Source organism: Anas acuta, chromosome 3 (genome assembly GCF_963932015.1).
Source record: "Anas acuta chromosome 3, bAnaAcu1.1, whole genome shotgun sequence".
Lineage (NCBI taxonomy): Eukaryota > Metazoa > Chordata > Aves > Anseriformes > Anatidae > Anas > Anas acuta.
Genome location: NC_088981.1, coordinates 38,826,031 through 38,852,149, shown reverse-complemented (window position 1 = coordinate 38,852,149; position 26,119 = coordinate 38,826,031). Strand labels below are relative to the sequence as shown.

The 26,119-nt window shown below is 39.3% G+C and overlaps 1 protein-coding gene across 6 annotated transcripts in view; it reads right to left on the bottom strand.

The window, feature by feature from the left end:
- The window catches only part of THADA (THADA armadillo repeat containing), a 165,065-nt gene that overhangs the window by 59,283 nt on the left and 79,663 nt on the right, over window positions 1-26,119 (bottom strand). For all 6 annotated transcript variants that reach the window (XM_068676704.1, XM_068676706.1, XM_068676707.1 and 3 more), the window contains one exon: window positions 3,721-3,836. In XM_068676704.1, the coding sequence (XP_068532805.1) occupies window positions 3,721-3,836 (116 nt within the window). The remainder of the gene's footprint in view (window positions 1-3,720; window positions 3,837-26,119) is intronic.

The following is a 26,119-nucleotide window of genomic DNA, read 5'->3' as shown; positions in this document are numbered from 1 at the left end:
TATGGAACAAAACACATTTATCACTCCGAAGTCATCTCAGACCACCATCACACCACATGCAAACTTAGACAGATATCATCACTTTTTCCATGCAACTTTCATCTGTCTTGCTATCATCGTGATACTCAATCTCCTAAGACTACAGCTCCCTACAGCTGGCTTTTACTTTCGCTACATTCAATAATCACCAAATAGAAGACATTTTGGCACTTCACTATTCACTGCTTCTTCCAGGTCACTGATGAGTTGAGCGTGACAGATCCTAACAAACCCCTATTGGTCCCACCATGCAAATTCAACATTTTACTCCTACCTTTCGTTTCCTCTTGTAACCAATAATCTGACGATTCAAAGATCTGCGCCTTTATCTCTCAACTGCTTAATCTCTTTAACAGCCTTTGGTAAAGGATCTTGTCTGATGCATTTTGGAAATCAACGCAGATCAATCAGATCATCTTTATTTATGTGTTTGTTAACTCCCCCAAACAACTCTAACAAGTTAGCAGGGACTACCTTTATAGAAAACACACTGACGCTGTGCAATAAGCACAGCTGTATGCAAAGCAACCTCCCAAAGCTCCTTCAAAACAAAACAAGAAAACAAGCCCACCGTCCTTCATCACAGAGCCGTTCCGTTCAGCTCCACAGAGCCAAGTACCCGTGGTAAAGATGCACACTGAAATGGACATAGAGGGATAGAGCACGTACTAATGGAGCCCCTTACCTCCAATCCTTCTCCCCCCAAGCTAGCCCAAAATCCTGTATGGAATATTGCTAGGAAGAGTCCAAAAAACAGAAAACTTTCACTTTTCATCTGTATTTTTAATTTATAGCAAACCCAATCCCCCGCCCCCCTGAATTCCTTGAAATCTTACAGAAGGTCAATGTTGGCCTCTTCCTATTTCCAGTCTGTGGGATCCATCACACTCAAATACATCAGCACTGAGAAGCACACAAGGCTGAGACACGAGTCAAACAGTACTAGGATACTCACTTGACAGTCCAAGAAAAATAAGCAATTATTATCGTTATTGCTATTCTTAATGTTCCTCTTGTTGTAAATAAAAGTTATTAACATTACTGAGTTTGATTGCGTAACATTACCAAATGTCCCTCTGAATGTTATGATGTCACGTCGATTGCCCTCCTTCAAAATGACTTTTACACAGCTAGAACGCTGCCATGACAACTATCAAGCAAAGCAACAGAAACGTGAAAACACCAGCCTCAACTCTCACTTGGTGTGAATCAATTTCCCTTCAGTGCAGCTATAATTACATTCTACCTGAATTCTCAGACAGATCTATGGCATTTTCTGAGATTTCCCTGGATATTCCTCTTGGGACAATCATTCTTGAAGTATAATTCTCAAATTTTCGTTAAGTTATTATTTGCATCTTGCAATAGTCATAGTAGCCATGACTAATCTGAGGGAAGCTGCCAGGTTCTCTAACCAAAACTACCAGGAAATACCCTGCATTCAATATCTTTTTTTTTTTTTTTTTTTTAAATCATACCACAGTGAACATGTTTATCTTGAGTACAAACTTAACAGGCAAGTAATTTTTTTTCAGCTTTATTATTTATTGTAGTCTTAAGGTGAAAACACATTTGGAAGCAAATTTGGCTACCAAATATTTAATGGATACTCGCTTTCCTTTTTCACATAAAGGAAGGGAGAAAAGGGGAGAAGGAGAAACCAGAAAACACATCCTTGCCTCAGTGTGTCTAAGGACACGACTGCATGGGCTTAGAGAGAACGATCAAGTACATTAGAAATTTGCAAAATGCGCTTCTGTCTAAAAAAACACCACCAACAACACCTTAATGTAGTGTTGCAAATCTATATGCTTTTAACATATAATTTGGGAATTCTGGCAGAAAGACTTTAAATGTGTATAAATATATATATGTGTGTGTGTGTGTGTATAGCATTAACTGTGTAATTAAGAATGTATGAATATGAAAATGATTTTTTTTTCATAGAAAACAGATAGAGAAACCAGATCTATTTAGGCAAATACTGATTCCATGTACCACAACCTTAGGTACCATGTACCTAAGGTTGGTACCATGTACCACAACCTCAGAGAGAGACAGAAAGCATTTTCATTCTCAGGATACTACAAAAAAGTTAGTACTAATATGACAAATACCTTAAAAAGGTGAGTTATGAAAAACAACTTTGAAAACATAGAACTTTTAAAAACAACAGTATCTTGCAGCATGGGGTTCCACAGCTGAACTAAAATTACATGAAAATCTTCATTATTTTGTTTATTTCGGATCTGCCACCTTGTACTGGAAGGCGTGCTAACCATCTGTTCCCCTTTCCATGTGACTCGCAGCATGAAAAATGTTTTCCATGTCATCCCCCAGTTGTCCTTTTTCCAGGCTAAAAAACGTATCTCAGCATATTTAGTCATTCTCCATCTAGAAACCATTCTGTAGTCATCACCAGTCTTTCTACTGCTCCTCATTTCTACTGTACCTTCTTTGGGAGTTACACAATATTCAAATAAACACTGGCTACTAGATAAACTAAGTCAGGATGTGTGTTCTCTGTTTGTTCTCCATTCCTTTTATAACAGTTGACCCCCCTCTCTTCTTGGGCTCTACTGAGAATCAAGGCAACTTTTTTTTTTTCCACAGTGCAAGGTCAAGATCTTTCTCTGAAGTGGTAAAAATCTGCTCAGAGTTGACCACGTTTGCCCAAATAAAGTTCAGACTGCTTTATTCATGAGCATCATTTCACAATTACTTACACTAAGTTTTACCTGCTATTTCGCCATTCTCACTCCCACTCACTCAGAAGACATTTCTATCTCTTGAAGATCAACTGTAACTCGATTCCCCCAATTCACTTAACACTGGCAGTGAAATGCTAATCACCTCCCTCCTCCAAATCACTTGGATTTTGCTTTTGATGATCACAAAGCAGCCTGTGCTTCTATCAGAGATTTTACTGGACTTTACTGGTGACTTCCTTCCACTGTGCAAACTGTACTGGAGAATATTTTACCCACTTACCGATGCAAGAACTTGCGCCCCCCTTCCATAACAATTGCTTCCTTTAAAGTTTTTGGTGAGGAACATTCAAAAGCAATTGCTAAGATCAAGTGCATTTCCAACAGAGGGAAAAAAGAAAAAAAAAACATGTTTCTTGACAGCAGTGTGGAGCCCATCTGAAGATGGCCTTCTTTTACAGAAACCTAAGGATAATGTTCCCAGAGCTGTCTTGAATTGTTTGTGGCCAACTAAGTACTTTTGACAGTTTCAGCAAATGCTATAACATTTATCTACATCTCTTTTTGTAAAGGCCAAGTCAGAGAACATAGCATTAAAATATGCAAAGTGCATTTTTCTTAGCCCAGAAGCAACATTCATCCTTTCCTCAAAAGGGTTGCAACTGTAGACATTCTCATCCACAATGTTTTTGTTTGTTTTTGTTTTAAATGACTGGACTACAATACTTAGCTGAAAACGAACTAAAAGAAGACTGAAAAATAAGAAAGCATTTGTAAAGAATACAGATGTTTTTCATCCCTTAATATTTGGAAAAGAAAATCTGGATTAAAAAAAGAGAATCTAAATTTTACGCAATTCTTAGAGAAATAAATACATCCACCTTTCCAAAATAAAATAAATGAGCCCAGCCCTTAAAACATTAGCAACCTATATGTACAAATATATATACATATATCTTGTGTTTTGTCTTACCTTTTAGCCAACCACAGTTTGGTTCCTATACAGGTAATGATGTCACCCAGTCCCCGCTGAAAGTCTGAATTAACAAACTGTTTTGATTCCAAGTACGACTGCAGCAAGTGAAAAACCTAAATCAAAAAAATCAAATCAGTTTCTAGGCACTGCTTTTCCTCCAAACAGTTCAAATGAAAACCACCTGCAAAATGAACAACTGTTATTCAGGCAAAAACATGCATTCATCTGGCATAAGAACAGATGGAATCCCTAAATTGCAGATTCTTTAAAATTCCCTTTTCACAGCTAGTAAGCAACACTACACAGAAGTGCAGGAAGATGCTAACTAACATCCATGGAGCGAACAGAGCACAGCCTGCTGAACGCCACTACTACTGGCCCTCGCCAACCTGAGCATCCCTCAGCTTTCCACCTTTTCCTGGTGCCATCTGCTCACTGGTGCCAGCAGAAGCAGCCGTGGAGCACGTCGGCAGCCTGGCCTGCTGGAGGGGATGGGGCTGTTTGCACTGCACGAGTACAACCAAGGAGACAGGCGAGGGTGGAGAGCTGCAGCAAAGGCAAATGCCACATAAGTCAACAATGCTGCTGAGAGGAGCTTCTGCTGAATTACAGCATAGGTGCATGAGTATGTGTTAGCCATAGGAGTCTGCTAGAATTAGGGCAACTGTGCAAGAAGCCTGTTTGGTTTGCTGAAGTAATTGGTGCCGTGAGTCCTGACTACTCTGTTCATGGCATGAGAACTTCTCCTACAGTACAAAACCAAAAGACAGATTCCAACAGCAAAATAAATACAGCTGAATCTTTAGTCAGGGCATATCAAATACCTACGGCTGCCAAACCCAATCCAAACTTAAAATTTAGGTATTCAGGGACCTGAAGCCCAGAGACTTTACATATGCTCTTTAAAGCGTGCAGCACCTCGTAGTCTACACCCTGAGCAAAGAGCTTTTTGGAGGCAGAAGAATTAGCATATATAACTGCTCCAAAGCCTTGACAGCAAAGTTTCTTCATTCCTGTCCTTGAGATCCTTCATTCAGGGCTTTGGGCAAGCACAGCAGGCAGATGGGTTCACAGGGGAGGAGGAGGCTCGTTCCATTTTCTTTCCAAGGACGGAGCTGGCTGAACTCCCTGCACAGGGCTGTGGAAGTCACTGTGCTACCTCCTCCAGAGCTTCTTGTAAAAGCCTGCAAGGCAAATCCTACCCTCATGAAGGAAAATATTCACGATACCAAAATAGAAAGCGTGACCTGTAGCCTGGTCAACAAAGCAAGTAATTCCTGTTCTTTGAGACCTTCCTGTGCTATTTAAAAACAAGTTCTCCAAGCTATGTAAAATATGGGTAAAATGGAGTTTAAGAAAAAAAAAAAAAGCATATGTTCATCTGGATGTATAGTCATCTAGGTTGCAAGGATGAAGAGGAAATATCAGATAGCAGCTGAAAGCTGATACCAGGTGCAGAATGGAGGCAAGCTCTTGAGGCCAGCCCCAGCAGGTCTCACCCTCTGCATGGGAAGGAGAGTGTGTGACACGCTCCTTGGGCACAAGCCACAATGTCCACATCATCCGACTCTGCTTTTACCTTTCCTGTTCATTTGTGAGTAAACAGTCAACATCCACCTCCATGGAAAAACATGGAGATAGATGGGGTGGGACTGTAGCCTTGTGGGAATAACCTTGTTTGACTTGAGGAGTCTGGTGCCCAGGTAGCTTGGAAGCCGGAATTGGAGGAGCAGGGTGCTAACCCTCCCTCTTCCTTTACTTCATCTTACAGCCTCCAAATCTGAAGTTCTGTTTACCTGCCTGGGTTAAACACATAGATAGACATGACAGGTTCTACATAAGCTGAAGAATTATGTCCTCCATTGATTACTTACTGCAACCAGTGACATTAGGAATTTATGACGCTTTAGAGATGTTACAGATTACTTCTAAAAACGCATACACGAGCATTTTATATAGAAATCCTTAACTTGTGAGAGTACAAGCACTTCATACTTACAAAGTAGTTATTTTATGGCTAACTGATCAAGCGGGGGCCTGCGCTTCGCTCTGGGAAGAAGAAAGCCTTTATATCCAGATTTTTACATCTTAGATCTTGGTCTCCCACATTCCAGCTGTCACTTGCTCCCAGGGTTATTTTTTGTTGTTTGTTTGCTTGTTTTGGAAACACGAGCACTGCCGCATAGCATTAACTTGACACAATTTCATCTGGGCTATTTTTTGTGAAATTATTCAAGTGGAAGAACAGCTGCAGCAATTTCAAACAAGCACAGGAACAGCAGAGATGTCAAGAGACTATCTAATCCACACAAACATCGAGGTAGGGTCTAAGCGTTCTTAGATGAAACAAATGCTTGCCTGTCCTAATATCTTGAAACCAGCCAATAAAGCAGACTCCAAAACATTTGTATGGAAACTCTTCAAGTGTTTCGCACGCAAAATCCAATCTCTTGAAGTAAGGTGTTCCACTCCCACCCTTGACTTTTGCCCTCATGGTAAACAACTGCTCTCTGGACGCCGTTCAGTTGGTCCAGATTTTTTCCTAGTGAGGCATTTACTGAACAGAGAGATCCAACTGGGGCCCCTCATGACAGGAACAATGAAACAAACTCTTCTCCATGTGTTAACAGGTGTTCTGCATGCAAGAGACATCCTGGAATGACAGCGGTTTGGTTTCTGTTCATTTTGTTCTCAAATCTTCTGAACTCCTCTGTACTGAGCACCATTTTGCTGAAATATTACCTTTCTGATTTTCCCAAACCCATTTTAGATTTTGATCTTTCTCTACAAAGCACTTCGCAAAAGTATAAACCTGCAAATATTTGAGAGTTTCACCGATCTCCACTTTGAATCCTACTCGTGAGCATGCTCTTGCCTGTGCCACTGTCTGCTTACTAAAACTGTGCACTATTATCTATTTGACATTAACCTTTTTCATGAAAAACAACGTACAGAGTTGCCATGACTGCTAGTTTTTGTGTGCATTTTGTGGCTTGCCCTTGACCCCTGTTCAGTAATTAACACTACAGAAAACTAGGGATGGAAGAGGGAAATGCTGTGTATGTAGAGGCTCTTCTTACTGCCTTTTATATCCTAATTGAAGACCATTTGGTGCCTTAACCTTTCTGATTTTATTCTTCTGTGCTTGTGTTCATTTCCAGGAACAGGAAGGGATTTACCTCTAAGCAATAACATAAAATCTGTTTCACAATTATGAAGGGGCTATCATATTTTTCCTAGAAGCTCAAATTAATTTTATCTCTTCAGCTTTGAAAACAGCTCCCAAAGTGCCTCCCTCCTCAACGCGCCGGAAATCAAAGTAGTTGATAGCTCAAGCAAAAGGTCTTGAAAGAGGGGGAACTGTGTATATTAAATAGATCAAATGTGTGGATTTAAATTAGTCCACGCAGAAAATTCAGTACTGAAAATGCAACCAAAACTGCACTGCAATTTACTTTCCAGACAGACCATACCCTTCCAGTATGTTATTATTCTAATGCTAAAAATCAGAGGATGTCATGAGCCATACTTAAGCAGCAGAATTAGAAGGTACAACTCACGTAAGAGTTTGATTCACTCCAAAAAAATGTTGGCATTCATCAAAGACAATGCGTAATTATTGTGGCTTACCAGGTCTGACATATGATATATTCAAAAATACTGATTTTCTCATTGTTTTGATGCAAGCCCTCTATCATTTGTTCACTTCAGAGACCTAGTAAGTTTTCCTCACAAAAGAATTATATATTTTTTGTCATTTTAGAATATCTCAACTAAATTTGAAATTGAAATCAATGCTGGCATGTTTTATTCAGAGCCTCCTGCAGTATTTAATGCAAACTAAAACTGGAGGTATCCAAACAAGCAATCTGTTAAAGGTAACTGCAGCAGTGCTCTACTTCCAACATGTGTGAAATGTTATTGTTTGGCTTTCAGTAATATTGCTGTAGTTTTGATGATCTGAGACCGCAAGATAGTCAATGTCTGCATGTGGAGGTAGTAAGTTTTGTGAGACTGTTTGATACAGATGATAAAACAGACAAGCTTTCCAGCACGGAGCTTTCTTTGGGCCCCAAGTTCTCAATTTAAAACGGTCTGCTAAATTCCTCACTTACACATAAATGCAATGAGGTCATGGTGTTTCTTTTGTACTTGGGTGTTGGGTATTTTTTCTTTTATTACACTAAGACAATGCATTCATATTTTTAAAATGTAGTTTTACAACAGATCTGCATCATATCTAGAGAAAGGTTTATGCAGTCTTGCGGGATGACAAATTTATCTTTATATCTGATGTGATGTAAACACCAAGAAAGCAGCCTTAACACACTGGGAGTCTTGCTAACAGGACCGAAGACAACACCCACGGTATTGCCTGTACTTCTCTGGAGCTGTGCACTGAAGATGGCCAAGTCTCTGGATGCTCACAATCCTTTTCTCTTCCCCTGTTGGGATGTCCAGGTTGTCAGGCTAATACACTGGAAGGGCTCTGCCGACTGTCTATTAACTTGGGCAAGAGCTGTTAAAACAGTGCAGGCCATGGGAAGCTCAGGCACTTTAGACTTGTAACGAGGAACAGTATCCAGCCACCTGCCATCCTGGCACTCGCTGGTCCGTGTTCTACCAATGCTGATCCAGCGGGTCTTCACCTGCCTCAGGTAAAACCATTTCAGGGACCTGTGCTCCTTCGCAGCTCCAGTCTGGGAGGACTTAGCGCAGACTAACACGGCAGAAGTACCAGGTGAGCTCAGGTGCAGTGCTACATCCTAACTGGCAAACCCCAAGGGCCCGGCAAGCCAATGGAGACAAGTGGTGTGCTGTTCTCCAGCCATTTATTTCCATTCACCCTTCAACAGCTGCCAGTACCCTGTCTGCCTTCACAGAATGGCTTGGGTTGGAAGGGACCTTAAAGATCACCTAGTTCCAAGCCCCCTGCCATGGGCAGGGATGCCAACCACTATATCAGGTTGACCATGGCCTCATCCAATCTAGTCTTGAACACCTTCAGGGATGGGGCATCCACAACCTAAATGGGACATCCACAACTGGAATGGGGTTAATTTGTCAATGGGACAAAGAGATCTGAGATTGGCAATGCTTCATCCCTGTTCTTCAGCTTCAGAAGCATCAAGAAAAGGAAAGGAGTGGAGGAGGTTGGGAAAAGGGAAGAGGGAGAAATGGAAGTGTGAAGCTTTGTTTCCCTGATGGTCAATTGGCACACACATCCCTTCCTCTTATTCGCATCCGTCCCCCACCAAACAGCATGCTTCCAAAAGCAGTACTGAGCCTTCTGTGTCACTGTCTTGACATCAGAAAGCTGAGTTTTCTTTGTGCCCAAGCAGACCTTAGACATGGCATCTGCTATTTTCCAAATATTCATGTTGGACCATCAAGGAAAAAAAATGCTGACTACTTAAAAAAAATAAAAATACTTAAATGATTAGACATCAGTTAAGTCAAATGCATAAATCATGAGAAGCAGGAAGAAACATTTTTCTCCCCTATACCAACTCTGATATGATACGATGCTGATCATATCTCTAGAAGCTGTCATATCAGCTCAAATTGCAATATTCAAGCTGTGAAATAGACTATGGTAATAACGAAGCAATGCAATGGTAGATGAAAGCTTGTACAAAGCAAACAAAAAAAATAATGCCTTTAAATTTGTTTGATGCCACAAGTTCTCTTGCATATCTACAGAGACACTGCAAAAATAACACAACTTTTTAATAGCCATAAAGTTATTCTACTGTGACAAACTTTCTGCCTAAAAGAGATTTCTTTTTTAAAGGAGAAACAAAGATTTCTGAAGTTTACAATAAATTTTTAACTTCAGATGTGAAATAGTGATTAGCGATACTTTGTGTGCAAGCACACATGTTCATACTCAAAAGAAAACACAGCCTCCAACATGTAGCTGCACAAAGTACCCTTTTTATATAATCAGATTTTCCAAAAACACTTTGAAGATTATATAATTGCACACTTCTCAGTGAAGTAGCAGAGTTAAACGTTTCTCCCCTTAAGCTGACCTGAAGCAATAAAAACTTCTGCATGCATGCCCTCAGCTATGTTAGTATGAAATTAAGTACACAGTACAAATACTCACATTCCTAACTGCAAGACTGAAACAATGCTCTCAGTGTTCATCTCAGGGCTTCTTGAAAAAAAAGCAAACTGACATCACCTTATACATTCTCTGCATAGATCATTTACCTCCCTATTTTTTTAAATACATAAAAAATACAGATGTTTCACCAGCTGAAATAAAACACCGTGCAAACATGAAGCTCGCAAGCATATTCCACTCACCAAGCTGTGGAGGTTGAAGCAACATGGAAAGAGGGAAAAAAAAAAAAAAAAGTGTTTGCAAAATGGCAGCAGTAAAGAGATTATTGCACTAAGCCAAATGTGGTATTTTGGAATTGCTCCATCAAAAGCCTGAGTATTAACAGGCCAGTGAGAAAACCTCAAACGAGCTCTTTTATCCCCCCGTTTTTTGTTATTTAAAGGTGGATAAAATTTTATTCTCATTGTATGATAAATACAACTGCCAAGTTATCTCGGTATTCTGAAAACAAGACCCATTCTTTCATTTTTAATAAGACCACGCAGATAAAATCTGGCAAGCTGCTGCGACAGGTGAAGGCATTTTTGTTAGGATGATAAGAAGTTCAAAGTTACAATAATCATGTCTCTAGTGAAAAACAACCCCTACATCCTTTTATTTATTATTTTTTAAAGATAAGAAGTGCAAAAAAACAGTGTGATAATTATAACGGGACTATAAACCTCAACTACTTCTGCAGTTTTCCAACAAGATACTTCTATAAATACAGATTTGAAAGTTTATAGCTATCTGGTTACCTTCTGGTGTATTCCTACTCTGCAAAAAAAAAAAAAAAAAGAAAAGAAAAATTATACAAAATAAACGTAATATTTTATCAGCAGCAAGTATGGCATGAACACAGTCCTTGAATTGTATCCTACTCTCAGGAACAAAAGCAGCTACACAAGTTGCAGGATTATAGCATAAAAGTAGGGCCAGATCAATGATTTTTAGGAATGCCTAGGTAACAATGGTGAGGCTAAATGAACCGATTTTTCTGCATTCCTGAGGAATGGACTCAAATCTGAACAGTAGCTGTGTGGTAACAACCATCCTTGAGCCATCAGAATACATGCTGCTGCTGCCAAAAAATCAGCCTGAGAAGTGGCAGAAAAATAAGGCATGTATACCAAGCAATCACACATGCTCTGGATATATGCATGAGAAGCAAGTCTTGTGTCATGTGTGCACAGATCAGCAACAGGTCAGACTAAATGTATGGCTGGATCCTACACGTGAGGTGGCCGGGGCTTTAGCCCACACACATGAACACACTGCACCAGACAGCACTGGTGGCACCCCGTACGCCCCGTGCTCCGATAGCAGATGATTAAACCTCTGCCACACCAGCTGTAAATATTCTCAACTTCTTTCCACATTTAAATGACAATTTATTTAAAAGGAGTTTCAAACATGTATCAGTTCTCTTGCAATACTCACACAAATCTACCGTTTCAAAAGCTACTGACTTACCTTGCTCTCAGTCCTGCATCATTTACATATACCAATTATAAGCATTATCCCTTTGTTCCTACCACCTCTGTTCTTTGAAGTCTTTAATTTCTCTCTGCTAATTTCATAACTGACAAATCAGATTATTATTTCTGCAAAATATAAGTTACATGATTGTCATATATCATTACTACACACGAATATGACTTGCTTCCTCAAATTTGTCTTTGTACAAATTAATAAACTCAGTCTGAAATTGCAGTATTTCCCTTTGCAAATATTTTTCTGAAAACTATCTTTTTTTTTGCCACATTAAAGCAACAGCTGGTTCACAATTTGATTTTTCCATAATTTCAGCTTTGTTTTGTCAGCATATTTCATCATCTAATTACAGTTTGGGTTTATTATTCATGAGAAAGTAGGGCTTGTAAATCCTTCCTCCACATATGTCCATCAAAATTCATCAAGCAGGTTTAAAAAAGAATCACATTGTTTTAATTAAAAAGTAGGAAAGCATGTTTAGATTGAATTAAGAAGTGGTAAAGTAAGGTATGAAAGGGTGTGAAGTAATGAATAAAAATACAATACTAGTTAAGTCCATGTAACTGAGCAAGAATAACACACCTGTTTAATAAACTGAAAATTATGAATGTGCCATAACTAATGAAATAACTAGCGTGCCATAACTCAAACCTTCTGACTAAAACAAGCCAACAAATATGAAATTTCACAATCAAAGTTCTTACAATACCATTGTATTTGGAAGAAAAACCCAAACAAAAACTTATTTTAGTCAAAGGAGTACAAAACTGACTCCTAGCTTAAAATCCATGTGTTTAACTTAAACACTGTATTAGGACAAAACAGAACAATAATGAGATTGTAGCCAGCTTATGTCCTATTTACTAACATTTTTAACTTGAACATCCTAGCTGCATTTCCTCTGAGAAGCACCCAGTTTGCCTGTTTGCACAGAAACCTGGTAACAGCTGTCAGGTCTCTCCTTACGATTCTTAGTACTTCTGACTTACCTATTTATTACTATTTGGATGTAAGGTACTTCAGAATCATTTAGGTTGGAAAAGACCCTTAAGATCATCAAGTCCAACCATCACCTAACACTGCTGAGTCCACCTCTAAACCTGCCCCTACATACCACATCCCCACATCTTCTCAGCACCTCCAGGGATGGCGACTCCCCCACCTCCCCGGGCAGCCCCTGCCAATGCCAACCACCCCTTCTGAGAAGAATTTCTTCCTGATACGTAACCTAAACCACCACCCCAGGTCCCTTTCTGGCAGGCAGCTTTTCTGCCAGTCTTCCCCCAGCCTGTACATTGTATGGTGTTCCCCAGGAGTGGCACCTGGCACTCAGCCTTGTTGAACACCATACAATCGGACACAGCCCATCCAGATCCCTCTGCAGAGCTTTCCTGCCCTCAAGCAGATCAATACTTCCTCCAAAATCACACACAAGATTGTATGTTGGAAGTAGTTAAAGATTGTGCCAAGCCTGGATTTTTGATTCAAAAACTAAAACAAAAAAACACAATAGGAAGGATACAATAAACTCCCCTCTTCCAAGTCTATATAGCTTGCCATCATCAAAACCCACCCATCATGGCCCTAATTCAGCTACTTGCAAGGATATCAAGCTTTCCCCCTCCTTCATAATTTTTGTGAGGTTTTTTTTTTTTGGAGGCATGGGAGGGTAAAAGTCTGAAACAACTTCTAACAATTATTTTCCATAGGATGTCCTCATAACGAGCTATCCTGCAAACGTCCACATGAAGGAGACAAAATGCAAATAAAAAAACAAGGTACACACCCTTGTTTACCAAGAGATACTTACAATTTGGAAGAGTATTTAAGGATATACTGACACTGAAAAGCCGACACATAATAGACACGGTCAGTAAGAACTGTTTATAATGAGTGCACAAAAGCATACTGCTACTTGACCCTGTAGCCGTGCTGCTTTCAGGAGAGTTGATCTTATGTCTCAGGAATGCCTGCATTAGCACACAAGCTGAGAAAATAATTAGAACTAAGCTATATAGATTTGATGCTTTTATTTCTGACTTTACATTACAACTTACTCACAGCTTCAGAAAACAATTTTCTTCTCCCAGCTAGTGATTTTAAACTTAGAGAAAAGTCTTTTGCTTTCAAACAAAAGAAAAGCATTCAATATTTTTAAAACGTGATGAATAATCTGTGACATTAAATGTCCAAGCACAGGTAGCTATAGCCATGAAAAAGGTGGTGCTTTTCTAAGCCATATTAACAACTTCCCAAAGCTTTTCTCCATTAATACACCAAGTCAGTCATAACCTGTTGTTCTATGTACCTCCATGTATGAGGGATCAACCTGTATTTCCATTTCTGCATATTTATAAGCATACTGTCACTGCTAGTGGCTCCATTTACATTTGAGGAACTCTATCACCAATTGTGCTCTTTGCTTACTCTCTAAAGCAGTAGTAAAAAGCCTGCTGACCATAGTGTAAGATTATTCTGCCATTGCAGGAATTGCTGTACCACTCCACGTGTCAGAAATAGGGAAAGGCATCCCTCCTGTAAAGAAAATTCTCACATGGTTAGTTTCTGGTGGCCATTACACCACTAGAGGTGACATCTGTGCAGGTACATCAAACAGCAGCATCAGTGCCCAGACCTTGAACTCAAATGCCAACTCTCCAGATGCCACAGAGGAGCCTGGCACTCTCCTGAAACACCTCCCAGCCATGCAGAGGGAGTGACAGCAGGCCAGGGATCATTCCCAGCAGGCTGCATAGTTGAGGTGCCCACTTCAGAAAGCCAGAAGTCTAATAATATGTGCCATAGGTGATGCCACATCATCTCAGATTCAATAGTAAATGACAGCCCTGGGCATTTTTAAATTAGTACATGGGAATAGCCAATGAGTCTTCCTGAACCAATGGTCTATGTAAGAAGTGATCACTTCTTACAAGACTGCTGAAGAAAATAAAATAAATCACATAGTGCATTACCTCTAGCAAACTGTATTCATCGTATCAGGAAAAATATTCTGAAAATACCTGTAACAGCTCCACAGCAGAGTAACATAACTAAATGAACGTAGAACCCGTAAGAATTTTCCTCTGCCAAAATTATCCCTACAAAAAAGCACATGCAACTGAAACATGGAATAAAAAGTAGCTTTCTATCAAGACAACATAGACAATGCGTGTGCTTAACTTGTGCGTAAGTCAAAAGGAATTCAAACTGTAAACAGCAATAATGAGTCGTTCGGCTTTACAAAGTCAGTATCTGTAGGACAACAGCATGAAACACTGACAAGGGAAATGTCATGCCAACTTTTTTTTTTTTTTTAATTATTTAATACAGTAACATCCGGAAAGTAACTCCTGTAAGAAGATCCCACTAATCTGTGGCATAAGAGTGGGGAAGGACAATCCTCAGCCCAAAAGCTCTCCTCTTTTTTTTAATCTCACTGTAGTACAAGGTGGTAGTGGATACAGGCACCTCCAACAGGGTACATCACCTGAGAGGTGAGAGGACTGGCCTCCTGAAGACATTACCCTTGTACTTCTTTTGGATGAATAGAGAAGAAATAAAGATTTCATGTCTGTAATGGTACACTGAGTCTCAATTTCAGTAATTGTCCTCAAAAATTCATATTCCAAAAGGATGAATATAGAAGAGAGTCTTGCAGACAAGGAAAGAGATCAAGTGGCTTATTTAAAATCTAGAAGGGATGCATCTCAGAAACAGATTTAACTCAGATCTTTTAAGTTCAAATCCACAGATAGTAGGCATGTGTATGAGAATTTACCTAGGGAAAAAAGCAACTAGGAAATCCTTTAAGTATATTTTTTATAAAAGCATTTTGCTCTCCAGAGAGAAGAGTGGGAAGATTACATATGTGCCCAATCGAATACTTGTAGAATGCACCACCAAAAGCACACAGAGAATGTAAAGACAGTATTTCCTCACTGTCCCTAAGTTCTGGACCACTGATCTTCCGTAAGTTTTACACGGGTACGATGTGATGAACCTTTTGAAACTATAAAACCAAGTCCACAGGAACATAGATAACTTACGATGAAACTTCAACTCCAGCAAATACACGAATCATGGTACTGCTGAAACTCAGCAGATTTTTGCCTTACACATATGGACAAGCTATTTATAAATTCTACTTCCCATCAGGCTCAGCATGATGTCAGCTTACAATAACAAGTTAATGTTAATGTTTTCCAGTAATTTTCACAGTGCCATTTAACTGCAAGTGCCCTAGCCAAGGTAAACTTACGGGCAAGGAAAGGGCTAACTGCATAATCACAAAACGGCCTTAATGAATTTTGCATTTATGCTTTGAACAATTAAAATTCTACCTGCAATATATTTCTCTTTTGTTCCCGAACTTTAATCTAGCTAGCCAGCTGATTATATCTCCCCAAAACAGCTCAAATATTGCTCCTGATTTTAATTATCCATAAAGCCTTGTCGTGGTTGTTTTTTTTTTTTCTTTCCCCTGACGAACAAGCATCCTACACTATCACAGCAAGTGCCAAACTCAAAGCTATCTAACATTTTTTAAAAATGTGGTAAGCTGGTGCACTTTGCTTTACTATCAGGAGCACCACAGCACACAAACTCAGTCTCTGCAAATGCACCAGAACACACAAGTTCTGGAGCAAGACGATGGAATTTGCTGGGGCCTTTTCTCTTTAGAGGTGCTAGAAGCTGTTCAGGAAGATCTATCTGTTCCTTATCTTTTCCCTTGCCTCTTCAGCTCTCATGCAATTGGTAAGACACCTTTTTGACAAAAGGGAACAGGAACAGTACTTATGACAAAATTATTTTTTTGTAAAGCAAGTTCTTCCAGTGCATTTCCTCATTCAAGACTACTTTCTCCAACACTTGCACATGTTTTGACTTCACCATCCCAGAGGAGTACAGCTGCCTGACTCTAATAATAGATCTACCAACAGTTTTTGAAGTTGTACTTCTCATGTTGAACTGCGTAGAGGTTATTTTCTGAGCACGATGGTGTCAACAGCAAACGTTACCATGCCTGCCATTTCTTCATCAACTGCATCCTGCCACAGTTTGACAAATTCAGACCTAGCCAGGCTTCACATGAAAGCATACTCTCAACTCCATCCAGTTGTAAGAGTCAGGTTAGCAGAGGCCTGCTATTGAAATGGAGCCAATCTTGCTCCTTTTCACTGAAATGGCCTAGAGAAGATCGCGTCTGGCTGATCTGTGGCAGCTGCAACGCCCACCAGAGGGTTAGCGATGAGCAGCTGGATGTGGGCTGCTGTGCACAAGCTGTTTACAGATGACAAGCTTGCTGAAATCTTCCAACATACAGCCTCAAAACTGGCACTGAGAGCAACACCTGGACAACGCGCCCATTTCACTACAAGCCAGATTTACTCAAGGCAGCTGAAAGCCATTCTGCATCAGTGATGCAAGGAATAACCACGATACTCACTCCTTTTACTTACAGCTAAGGAACACACGCAAGCCAAACAGAAGGCACTCAGAGTATCTCCAGAAGCTCTTCAGAATTTTTCCTCTTTGCAGTCAGTATCAATTTGGTCTTGCCTGTGTTGGTCTCCACCTACCACTCCACAGACAGTATCCCGTCACTTTCATATTTTACCAGTGGCTGCAACTGCAACAGAAGCAACTGAAATCTTTTTAGTTGGCAGATGAAATATTTTCTGTTTTCCACCTCTATTTCAGTGAGAGCTTGCAGCTTGAAGTCACTTTGCAGTTTAAATTTGGCAGAAAAGAAAAAAGCAAACGAGCGAAAGCTGAAGCCACCACTACCCTCCCTGGCATGGTCCTGGTACTTTGTTCATAACCTACGATAAACCATAATTAAAGCTGCAAAAAGGTGCAAAATAGAATGGCTTTTCATCACATTGATCTTATGTGTAAATACATCCATTACCAATGCGTTGTAACCTTTCAGAACCCTAGAGGTGTCTGTGCTGTGCCCTGTCCTGCCCTAAATCCTGACCACAACATGTCCAAGATCTTGCTCATCATCAGATGTTGCTGAGGATTGATGGTTTATACTGAATTACTTTAAGGATCATCACATAACAGAGCGTTTTTTAAAAGCAGTAAAATCTACAAACTAAAAAAAATAGTAGAAAAAAGAACATACAGCTATATGAAGGACGAGTGCTTCAAATACACTCGAGTCACAAAATTATTTTGTCTTGGAGAAGAGAACAACAAAATGAAGCAACGAGATGACTTTGTCAGAAGTTACTGAATCCACAAAAGTAGCCTACGAGTTTACTGAAATTCCACACAATTCAACAAGTTAAGAGCACTTGGAAAAATAAGGGAAAATTATCTGAAACCAAGCTCCATTCTCCCCTGCCTCCTACAATTACTATGCTTCTATGCACTTCATTAGTATTTTTGGCCTTACAATACACTAAAAAAATGATAAACCAGCTACAAAAAGGAGCTCAAGTTTTTATTTATGTATTTAATGTTAAAGAGAAGTGCTCTCTTCTAAGTTAAAGATAACAATAGAGTAAAAAGCTTTTTGTTAAACGCGTTAAAAGGTCAAATAAAAGCACTAATTGATGACACAGTTCTCGTTACAAAGACGTGTGAAGAGAATCCCTACAGCTAACATTGTGTGCAGTAACAATAGTGCACATGAATGTTTTGTGTTACAAAGTAATAGAAAAGAACTTAAAATTCCTCAAATTTACCACCTACTTCTCAGTCACTATACAAAACATACTACTAGCATTTACCGCTCAAAATAGCCCATTTTTCCTTTTGTCCCTGCAAAATCACACTAACTTAAGAAAATTACCCCAAACTAAGAATTTATAGCCATGAACTTTTTTCCTGCCCATGACACTTCATTGAATGTTATCATCCATCATTTGGGGACACCACCAAAGTGTTTTATGTTGTACAACTGCAATACCACAATTGTTTCAAGGGTTCTCTTGGCTGACAGTGGTACTGTAATTCTGTACAGCAAAGTTGTTTCTTAAAAACCACAAGGATCACCCATGTAGATAAAGCCATTATAAACTTCACTCATATACTGACTGTTGCCCTATGTAATCCTTATAAATACTGCTGAACTAAAAGATAATACTTAGATGGAAAACACATTCCTCTAAAAGGAAAAGGCCGATGGAAAAACATCAGCAAAACTGCACTCGTCAGTTAATGGAAAAAAAAGTGTCAGAGGCTGAGGTGGTTATGAACACCTCTTCTTCTGAGATCTGTTAATATCACAGCCTATTACACTCTGAGACAACAACAAAACTAAGAATTTACTGTTTTGACAATTTGAGAGCTGAGCATAACTTTAACAGCATCCACAACTCCAGTTTGGAAATACTTAGGATAAAAAAATTTGTTTAGACCATGTGATATCAAAGTTCACAAATTAAAGTTAACATAAAATGAACTTCTTGTTAAATTGTTCACAAGCACCACAACGTAAAATACTGAAAACAGCTGTATATGTCATTAGGACTATTAAATCTTCTGTCAGAGGGCACTCCACATTCACTGTAGTCGTCCGAAAGGTCAACTTAATTTTTATTTTTTATTTTTTTTTTACCTACCCGAGAACACATTATGGTTTTTAAGAAAACAAAAAAAGGAAGAACGTGAAACAACTCTCTATGGTTACATTATTTGCAGTTGCATTTCCATCCTTAATACTTCTACTACCAACAGTTCCCCTACTTTCAGGGAAAACAGCATTATGCTTTTAGTGCTGAATACAGTATGAATTTACTAAAACTATGCTTTTCCTCCCCAGTAATCAGCAAGTGCCAAGATGCCATATTTTATTTTAAAACTAGTTAAACAAAGTGATCATTTTGGTTTTTATAATCTCTTTCTTTCATTTTTGACAGCACAAACCACCTGATGCTGTGGTACCATTTTTACATGTCTAGAATGCTCCAGGAGAAATACCTACGGCTGTAAGAGCATTATATCGTCATTTCCTAAGACCTCCAGAATCTACATTAATTTGATTAATTTTCAAATAATTGCACATCATATGATAATTCAGAGGTGTAAATGATTGACTCAAAACACCAACGAAAAATCATTTCTATCGCTGGAGGCACTTGGGGCTTCTCACTCCCTTCTTCTCAAGGTCTCTATTTTAATACAACTCTAACTATTACCATCACTGAAGTTTGAAATTCTGCCTCATCAACCATTCTCCTGTGAAGTCTACCCAAAGGTAATTACACAAAGTCCTGTCCTTTTGAAACTATCTATGGGCTGTGGTTTTATGCTGCAACACAGGATACGCAAACACTGCATATGTTCATTAGATGGTACATCTGGAAATAACAACAACTATTTGGCAACGACATATACATGTGAAGTCTTTCAGATGTGCATCTCTACATCTTTCTGAGGCTTTTTGGGGGGAGTGGGTGGTATTCATGAGATGTGACAATAGCAGCATCACCATGGCGCACACACGTTCCCCTGATCTTATTAATTACTCTTGCATTAACAGGAACTAAAAACATGAAGAATGCAGAGTGTTTCACTTAAGATGCAGACAGTACGATTTACATTTTCTTATTTGTATCTTGAGTCAATTAGGGTTCAAATGCCTCTGCTTCAAAGAGTGAAGGTTCTAGCTGGAACTTCTTACAGCACTGAATGACACATTTTACTTCAAAAAAATAGAAGGAAAAGAAACAAGTCAAACACACTCAAGAATACTTACATTTATATTTTCTTTGAAAGAAGTAATTATTAGTCTCCTTACAGTTTCTGGCTGTAATTGCCAATTGTGTCTGATTTACCACTGAGACAAGACAGAAAACCAGAAAAGAATAAGGGAATGATTTCTTGGAACTTACAAACATGAGTACATAACAGGCGTTTTGTTTGCTTTAAGAGTGTTTTGTAGGGAACGGAATAAGTTGTGAGCTGACTTTTCCTACCTTAAACTATTTTTTTTCCCCTGAAGAATAGCAGCTTAATACTCTAAAGCTAAACAAATGCATGCATTTACACTGTAGAAAGGAAAGGAAGGTGCTAATTAGTTTTAAATATATTGAAGTTAAACTCAACATGATCTGTAAACACTCACTATCTTTAAATTTAGGACATAAATATTTAAGAGCTGGATTCTTAATTGATCCCTAGTAATAAAATAAACATTCTAATCTTACTGTTGGTGCATTTCCATCAAAAAAGGACAATGGTGATTTCCAAGTAGAAACAGCTTTCCCAACACCCACTTTTGACAAAGACTTTTCTGCATCTATGGAAATAACTGTGTGTATTTAGGAATAAATTTAATAACCATTGCTTATTTTCCCACAAAAAAACAAACAAACAAAAACCCAAACACAATAACAACCAAAAATTCACCACAGGCCTGAATGAACTACAACAACTAGAAGGACCTCCTGCCAAAAACACTTCAGACATTCATCACAGACATGAGGACGCACTGAATCTAAATTACACGCTTTTGAATACAACTGAGTATACAGACAGACAGACATCTCTGCCAGCAGAATAATAACCCTGCCGAAATAAGCAACAACTTATCAGGACAGCAGCTACTCTTTAAGAGGACGTGGTACAGAACAGAGACAGGGAAAAGTAAGCACCTGAAACAAGAGCTGGCAGGAGGGAGGAGAAGGGAGATGGGAGTGCCAGGGGAAACGGGGCAAGATAAGGTAGGTGCAAGGCTGTGAAGGAATGAGGGAGGACAGAAGAGAAGCACCTGCTTATCGGGCCTTCAGAGGCTTCAGTCATTCTTTGCCTGCTTGAAGCCCTGTGGGAGGTTTCCACACTCCCAAACACAAGGCAGCTCCGATGATCTAGAGATGACTGGAATGCTCTGTGAGGGAAGGAGCAGGCCAAAGGAGGGTCCTTGACAGGTAATAAATTTAGAAGCATCCCTATCACCCTCTCGGCACTCCCCGTGCCCTTTTCTGCTGTCAGACCACACCTAGGCTGTTTCAAGGGCCTAAAAAACACTTTGCAGGGGACTTTAAGTCTAAGTGCTGCCCGCAGTCCCGCTGCAAGCTGTGTTTCTGATGATCCAACTCAGAATCCACAGTACTTTTGGGTGGGTTTGGCAGCAACGTCCCCAAACTGGGAGCATGTTGTACTAGAGAGTGGAAAACAAATTTTCTTTCAATAGAGCATTGTTCCCCAAACAGCCCCTGACCTAAACCCAAAACACACAGATAGACCCTTACAATAAGAACTGCCTCCCCTCAAACCCCACCAGATACAAGTATAACACAGCTTCTTGTTCATCCTGCCCCACACAAACTTTGTCCCATGCTGTTTCTTTATGCCAGGGAGATTTCTGCACAATCCTTTCTCAGCCTGGATATCCATTTCCCATTCTTCTCTTCAGCCCATGGATAAACAACATCAGCGAAATAAAGCCAACATCCAGAGTACGTTGTCAGTTCAGATTCAGCGTCTAAGTGAATAAACCACTTTTAAGTGAAACAGCCATGCGAAAACTGTTCCTAGTAAAGTCTAGCGCCATAATAACTACTTCCAAAATGAGTTATTCTACAATACTTCATAAAAAGAGAAACAATGGTAAAAAACACTACCGCAAGAAGTGCCTGGGACACAAACAGAAGTAAAAAGTACGAGCAGCATGCTTTAAACTTGAAGAAAGACAAAGTGGCCTTCCTTAACTGAAAAGCTTGTAATTAGACTCACGAACACCATGAAATAGATTTTCAGATCTTTGAAAGTCTGTTAATCTGGTTTTGTGTTTACTTTGTTACATTTTCTAAGATTTCCAAGTTTCTCCTCTTCTTTCTCTCCAACTTTTTTGTTCCACAATTTGAGGTTCTGCATACTGGCCTTCAGTCCAGGTGATTCTCTACCGAGTAACTGCCCACTTAAAAGCCCTTGTACCTCCTCACTCACTTCTCCCATCAATAGCAATCTTTTAAAATGTCATTTTCTCAACTTTATTCTTCCTTGGAGGGCATCTTCTGCTTTGAAACAGCCTATGAAGGCTTCCAGAAACCAAGCGAGGCCCTTTCCCACAATTTCTTACTGTAGCCTGATCTTCTGGAAACACAGCACACAGTATATAAAAAAGCCCTCGCTGTTCATAAATATTTTTTATACGTCCTCAAGCAGTCAGAACTTATCATGGATGGGTATTTGTAAAAGTATATCCAGGAAGTATATCCAGGATTATCTTTCTTTTGGCTCTGAAAGTTTTAAAGACATGGCTTCTAGATCAAAAGGAGGAGAAAAATATCCTACGCGGGTGGGACTAAAAACATGTTTTAGGAGATGAAAAATGAACTCCGTGTAGTACTAAATTAATCCACTGCACCACCTAGGAGAATATTATATCTTCAGTACACTTTACAAGTTTCAACTTTTCCCTTCCCAACTGTAAAAACATCCTCTGTCTGTGGAAGAGTGATAGTATTGCTTTCCCGACTAATCATGAGGGATACTTAAAGATTCGTAATACAAAACAGGTGTGAGAAATATGTACTTCAGCACAGAATTGAACACTTATAAAAAAAATTAGATTTCACAAGAGTTCAACTGCTGTTCTGGGAGGTCTAAATCAAGTTAACCATCCCGTGCCTGAAGCAGTAGTAAGGAGGAAACTGTGCCAACAGTATTCTTTTCTAACATCTCTCAGGAGAAACCTAAAGAGAAAATAATCTATCCACTGTAAAACTGCACCTATAGGAGGATTTCTCTTTCCTTAAATTTAATCCTAACACCTAATAAAAGTGATTCTACAGAGCCACATCAGTACTTCACATTTCAGCCCCTGCTCTTACCCAAGACCTAACCCGAAGGCTCGTGATGCTCTGTGGCTGTAACTGAAGGGCAGGCCGTGTGTACATCAAGTGGCCGCACAGACATCCACCCCACAGCCTCTGCACTGCACCTGTGAGCAACACGAGGAGCACGCCTTGGGGAAGCTTTCCTTCAGTAAAGAGTGGGAGCAGTGCACTGGGCAAGGGTGGCCACACCACTGCCACAGCAACTGCCCAGGGTAGCAGGCATCAAACCGGAGGCTGTGGGAGAGAGGGAGTCAAGTCTGACTTTGCAGAGGGTGCAGCTTTCACACTATGGCCAGCACAACCCGAAGGAGCCCTTACTATGTTTACCTCTCAATAAAGAACAGCAGTAGCCACCTTGTTTTTCCTATCTGATGCATACCACTTACTAAAAGCACACTTTTTTTTTTTTTTTTTTTAAAAAAAAGTTCTGTTGAAGTTTTCAACATTTTTGTATCTCTGCAAATACTTAGTTGCTGTGGGAAGGAAATCAAAAACCATACAGAAACAGAATAAAAACAACTAACAGAGAGTAGTAAAAATTGCACGAATCCATGTTCTTTTAAAAACTAATGATATCTCTTAGGAGTCAGAGACATGGCATTTGGGAGCATTACTAATTACAGCAAAAGCGCCTTCAAAGTCACGTCCAACTAGCAGATCTGTCTAGTCACTTAGTGGTACCACAAAAGTTCGTTAAAAAGCAGCTGTAAGAAAACTTCTGACAAAACCTCATCAGTGATCTCCTCGAAGAAGCTGTCTGCTCCCATTCGTGAAACCTAGCCGTGTTTCTGTTGCATTAATGTAATATCAGATAGAAAACACAAATCTTGTTCTCAAACGCTCACAGCTGCGTACCCCTCTGGATAAGAGTTAATACAAATCTACAACACGAAGAAATGAGAACTGCTCTATTGCTGCCAGCTATGTAAGTGAATGTGTTTTCAACTTGACATCAGTATTTCTTTTTCTCTTTGTACTAATCTTGAAAGTAAGGCTTATCTTGAACACTAAAAACTGAGCTCCGAAAAGAAACAGCTGGAAGGAAGTTTCACTGGACAACATTTAATTATAGCAGGTTTATTTCTTTGATCTGTAGATAATGTACCATTTGTTTACTACACTGAGTTTTTATAAGCTAATGTTGAACTGCTATACTTCAAACGTTGCTGCCAAGACAAATAAAAAGTAATTCACCATAGTCGATGTTTCTGCGCTACTGAATAAAGCCAAATAAACAATATGCTACTTCCCCATTCATTCCCTCAGACCCTGGCGATCCTTTGTCTTCAAAACAAAACACAAAAGAATACGGTCACTGACACCCCTGCTGGTAATTCACATCAAGGATTTTGGGCCAAGGTAACCAGTGGTATACCTCTCTCTTTCACTCAGCCACAAAAACCAACATCCAAGAATGACTTTCAAAATATATTTGCCTAATTTGTCTCCTGTTATCATAATCACACACCCTAGCCACTGGAGTCTGTAGGTTTTTATTACCTATTCAGTCCTGCAATAAAGCTCCTGCGATTGCTTGCTAGATCTTCTCCAGGCATCATTCTTCTCTGCTTTATTTTCAAATGCTCGTATTTATTTAAAAGGCCTTTATTCCCGAGTAAGTGTCCAAGTATTAAACTCATAAAATACAGGACTGATAGTAATCTCAGATACCTGCAGCTTGACCTTCCTTTGTAGCAGCTTAAGCTAAAAATCCTCCTTCTCTCACAGGAGGTAAAAAAGCATTCACGTTCATTAGGTCGGCTTTACTTTCATCGACAATAATCTGTCTTGATACAAGTATTCTGGATAATGAAACTACCTAATATATTGATGTTTTCATCATAAACTGCTTCTTCTCATCAGCACAATGATGTACTTCCTTTTGATGTTCAAAATCACATCCCTACACCTCTAGCTCAAGAGTGCTCTAAGCTAGGGCAGCACACGTTTCTTTGGCTGCTTGGTCTTACTCTTTTTCCTAGGCGTGTGCTATCAGCCCTTGGTGGAAGCACCACACTGACTCTGACAAGTATCTGCGTGACCCAGTATGAGTATTCTCAACTTGGATTCTTGTTCCGCTTTTCTTGCTGCTTTAGTGAAGTCATCGACCACCCTTTCAATCACTTCTTCCATCTTTCAGTCACCTCTTCCATCTCTCCATTATTATTTAAACATCATACCCACGACGCTGATTTTTAAATTTTTGAATTTAAAGTTCCACCATCATAAATAATAATAATCAATAACTCCACAAAAACTAAACCAGAAGATCAGATTTATGAAAGCCCTGCATAGCTGTCAGAAAAATCTGTCATGCAATCGTGGTTTTTCATTTTTATAAGAAGTTTCTAGATTCTTTTACTGTACGCTACTTTCAGAAAGATGAATCTAATTCTATGGGATGTTGACATTCCCTGAAAAGCTATTCAACTATTAATTTCTTGTCCCACTTAAAGTCGGTGGAAAATTTAATCTTTGATTAACATTAATGGTAAAGAGTTATTAAGCCCTTCATATCTTACTAGGTTTATCTTTTGTCCCATGCAACTAAGGTGATGTGACTCAGTGTTCTTTAAATGCGTGGAAGATGCAGCAGTGCTACTGGCTTCAAAAGCAAAACAAACAAAAGAACATTCAAAAACTCAAACCAACATTCTTTGCACAGGACTTCGCATTCACACGCCAAAGAGAACTGTCTGAGCTAGTAAAAATAAAAACAAAACAACAAACAAAACATTCTTCTTTGAACCAGCCTCCTATCATGCTGTAATATTGATTTAGCCAACTGAAACAGAGTTTCAGTTTTAACAGAGTTTTGTGGGTGTGTGGAGAAAATTTGAACATTAAGAGTAACAATTTGTGAAGAGTAACTGACTACTGGTTGATGACACTGGAACCATCATCAAGTGATATTCCACTTTTGTCTTTCTAAAGTTCTAACCCTGCATCAAAACAAATCATTTTTCATCTTTCACTTAGCAGATCTCTATTTTTT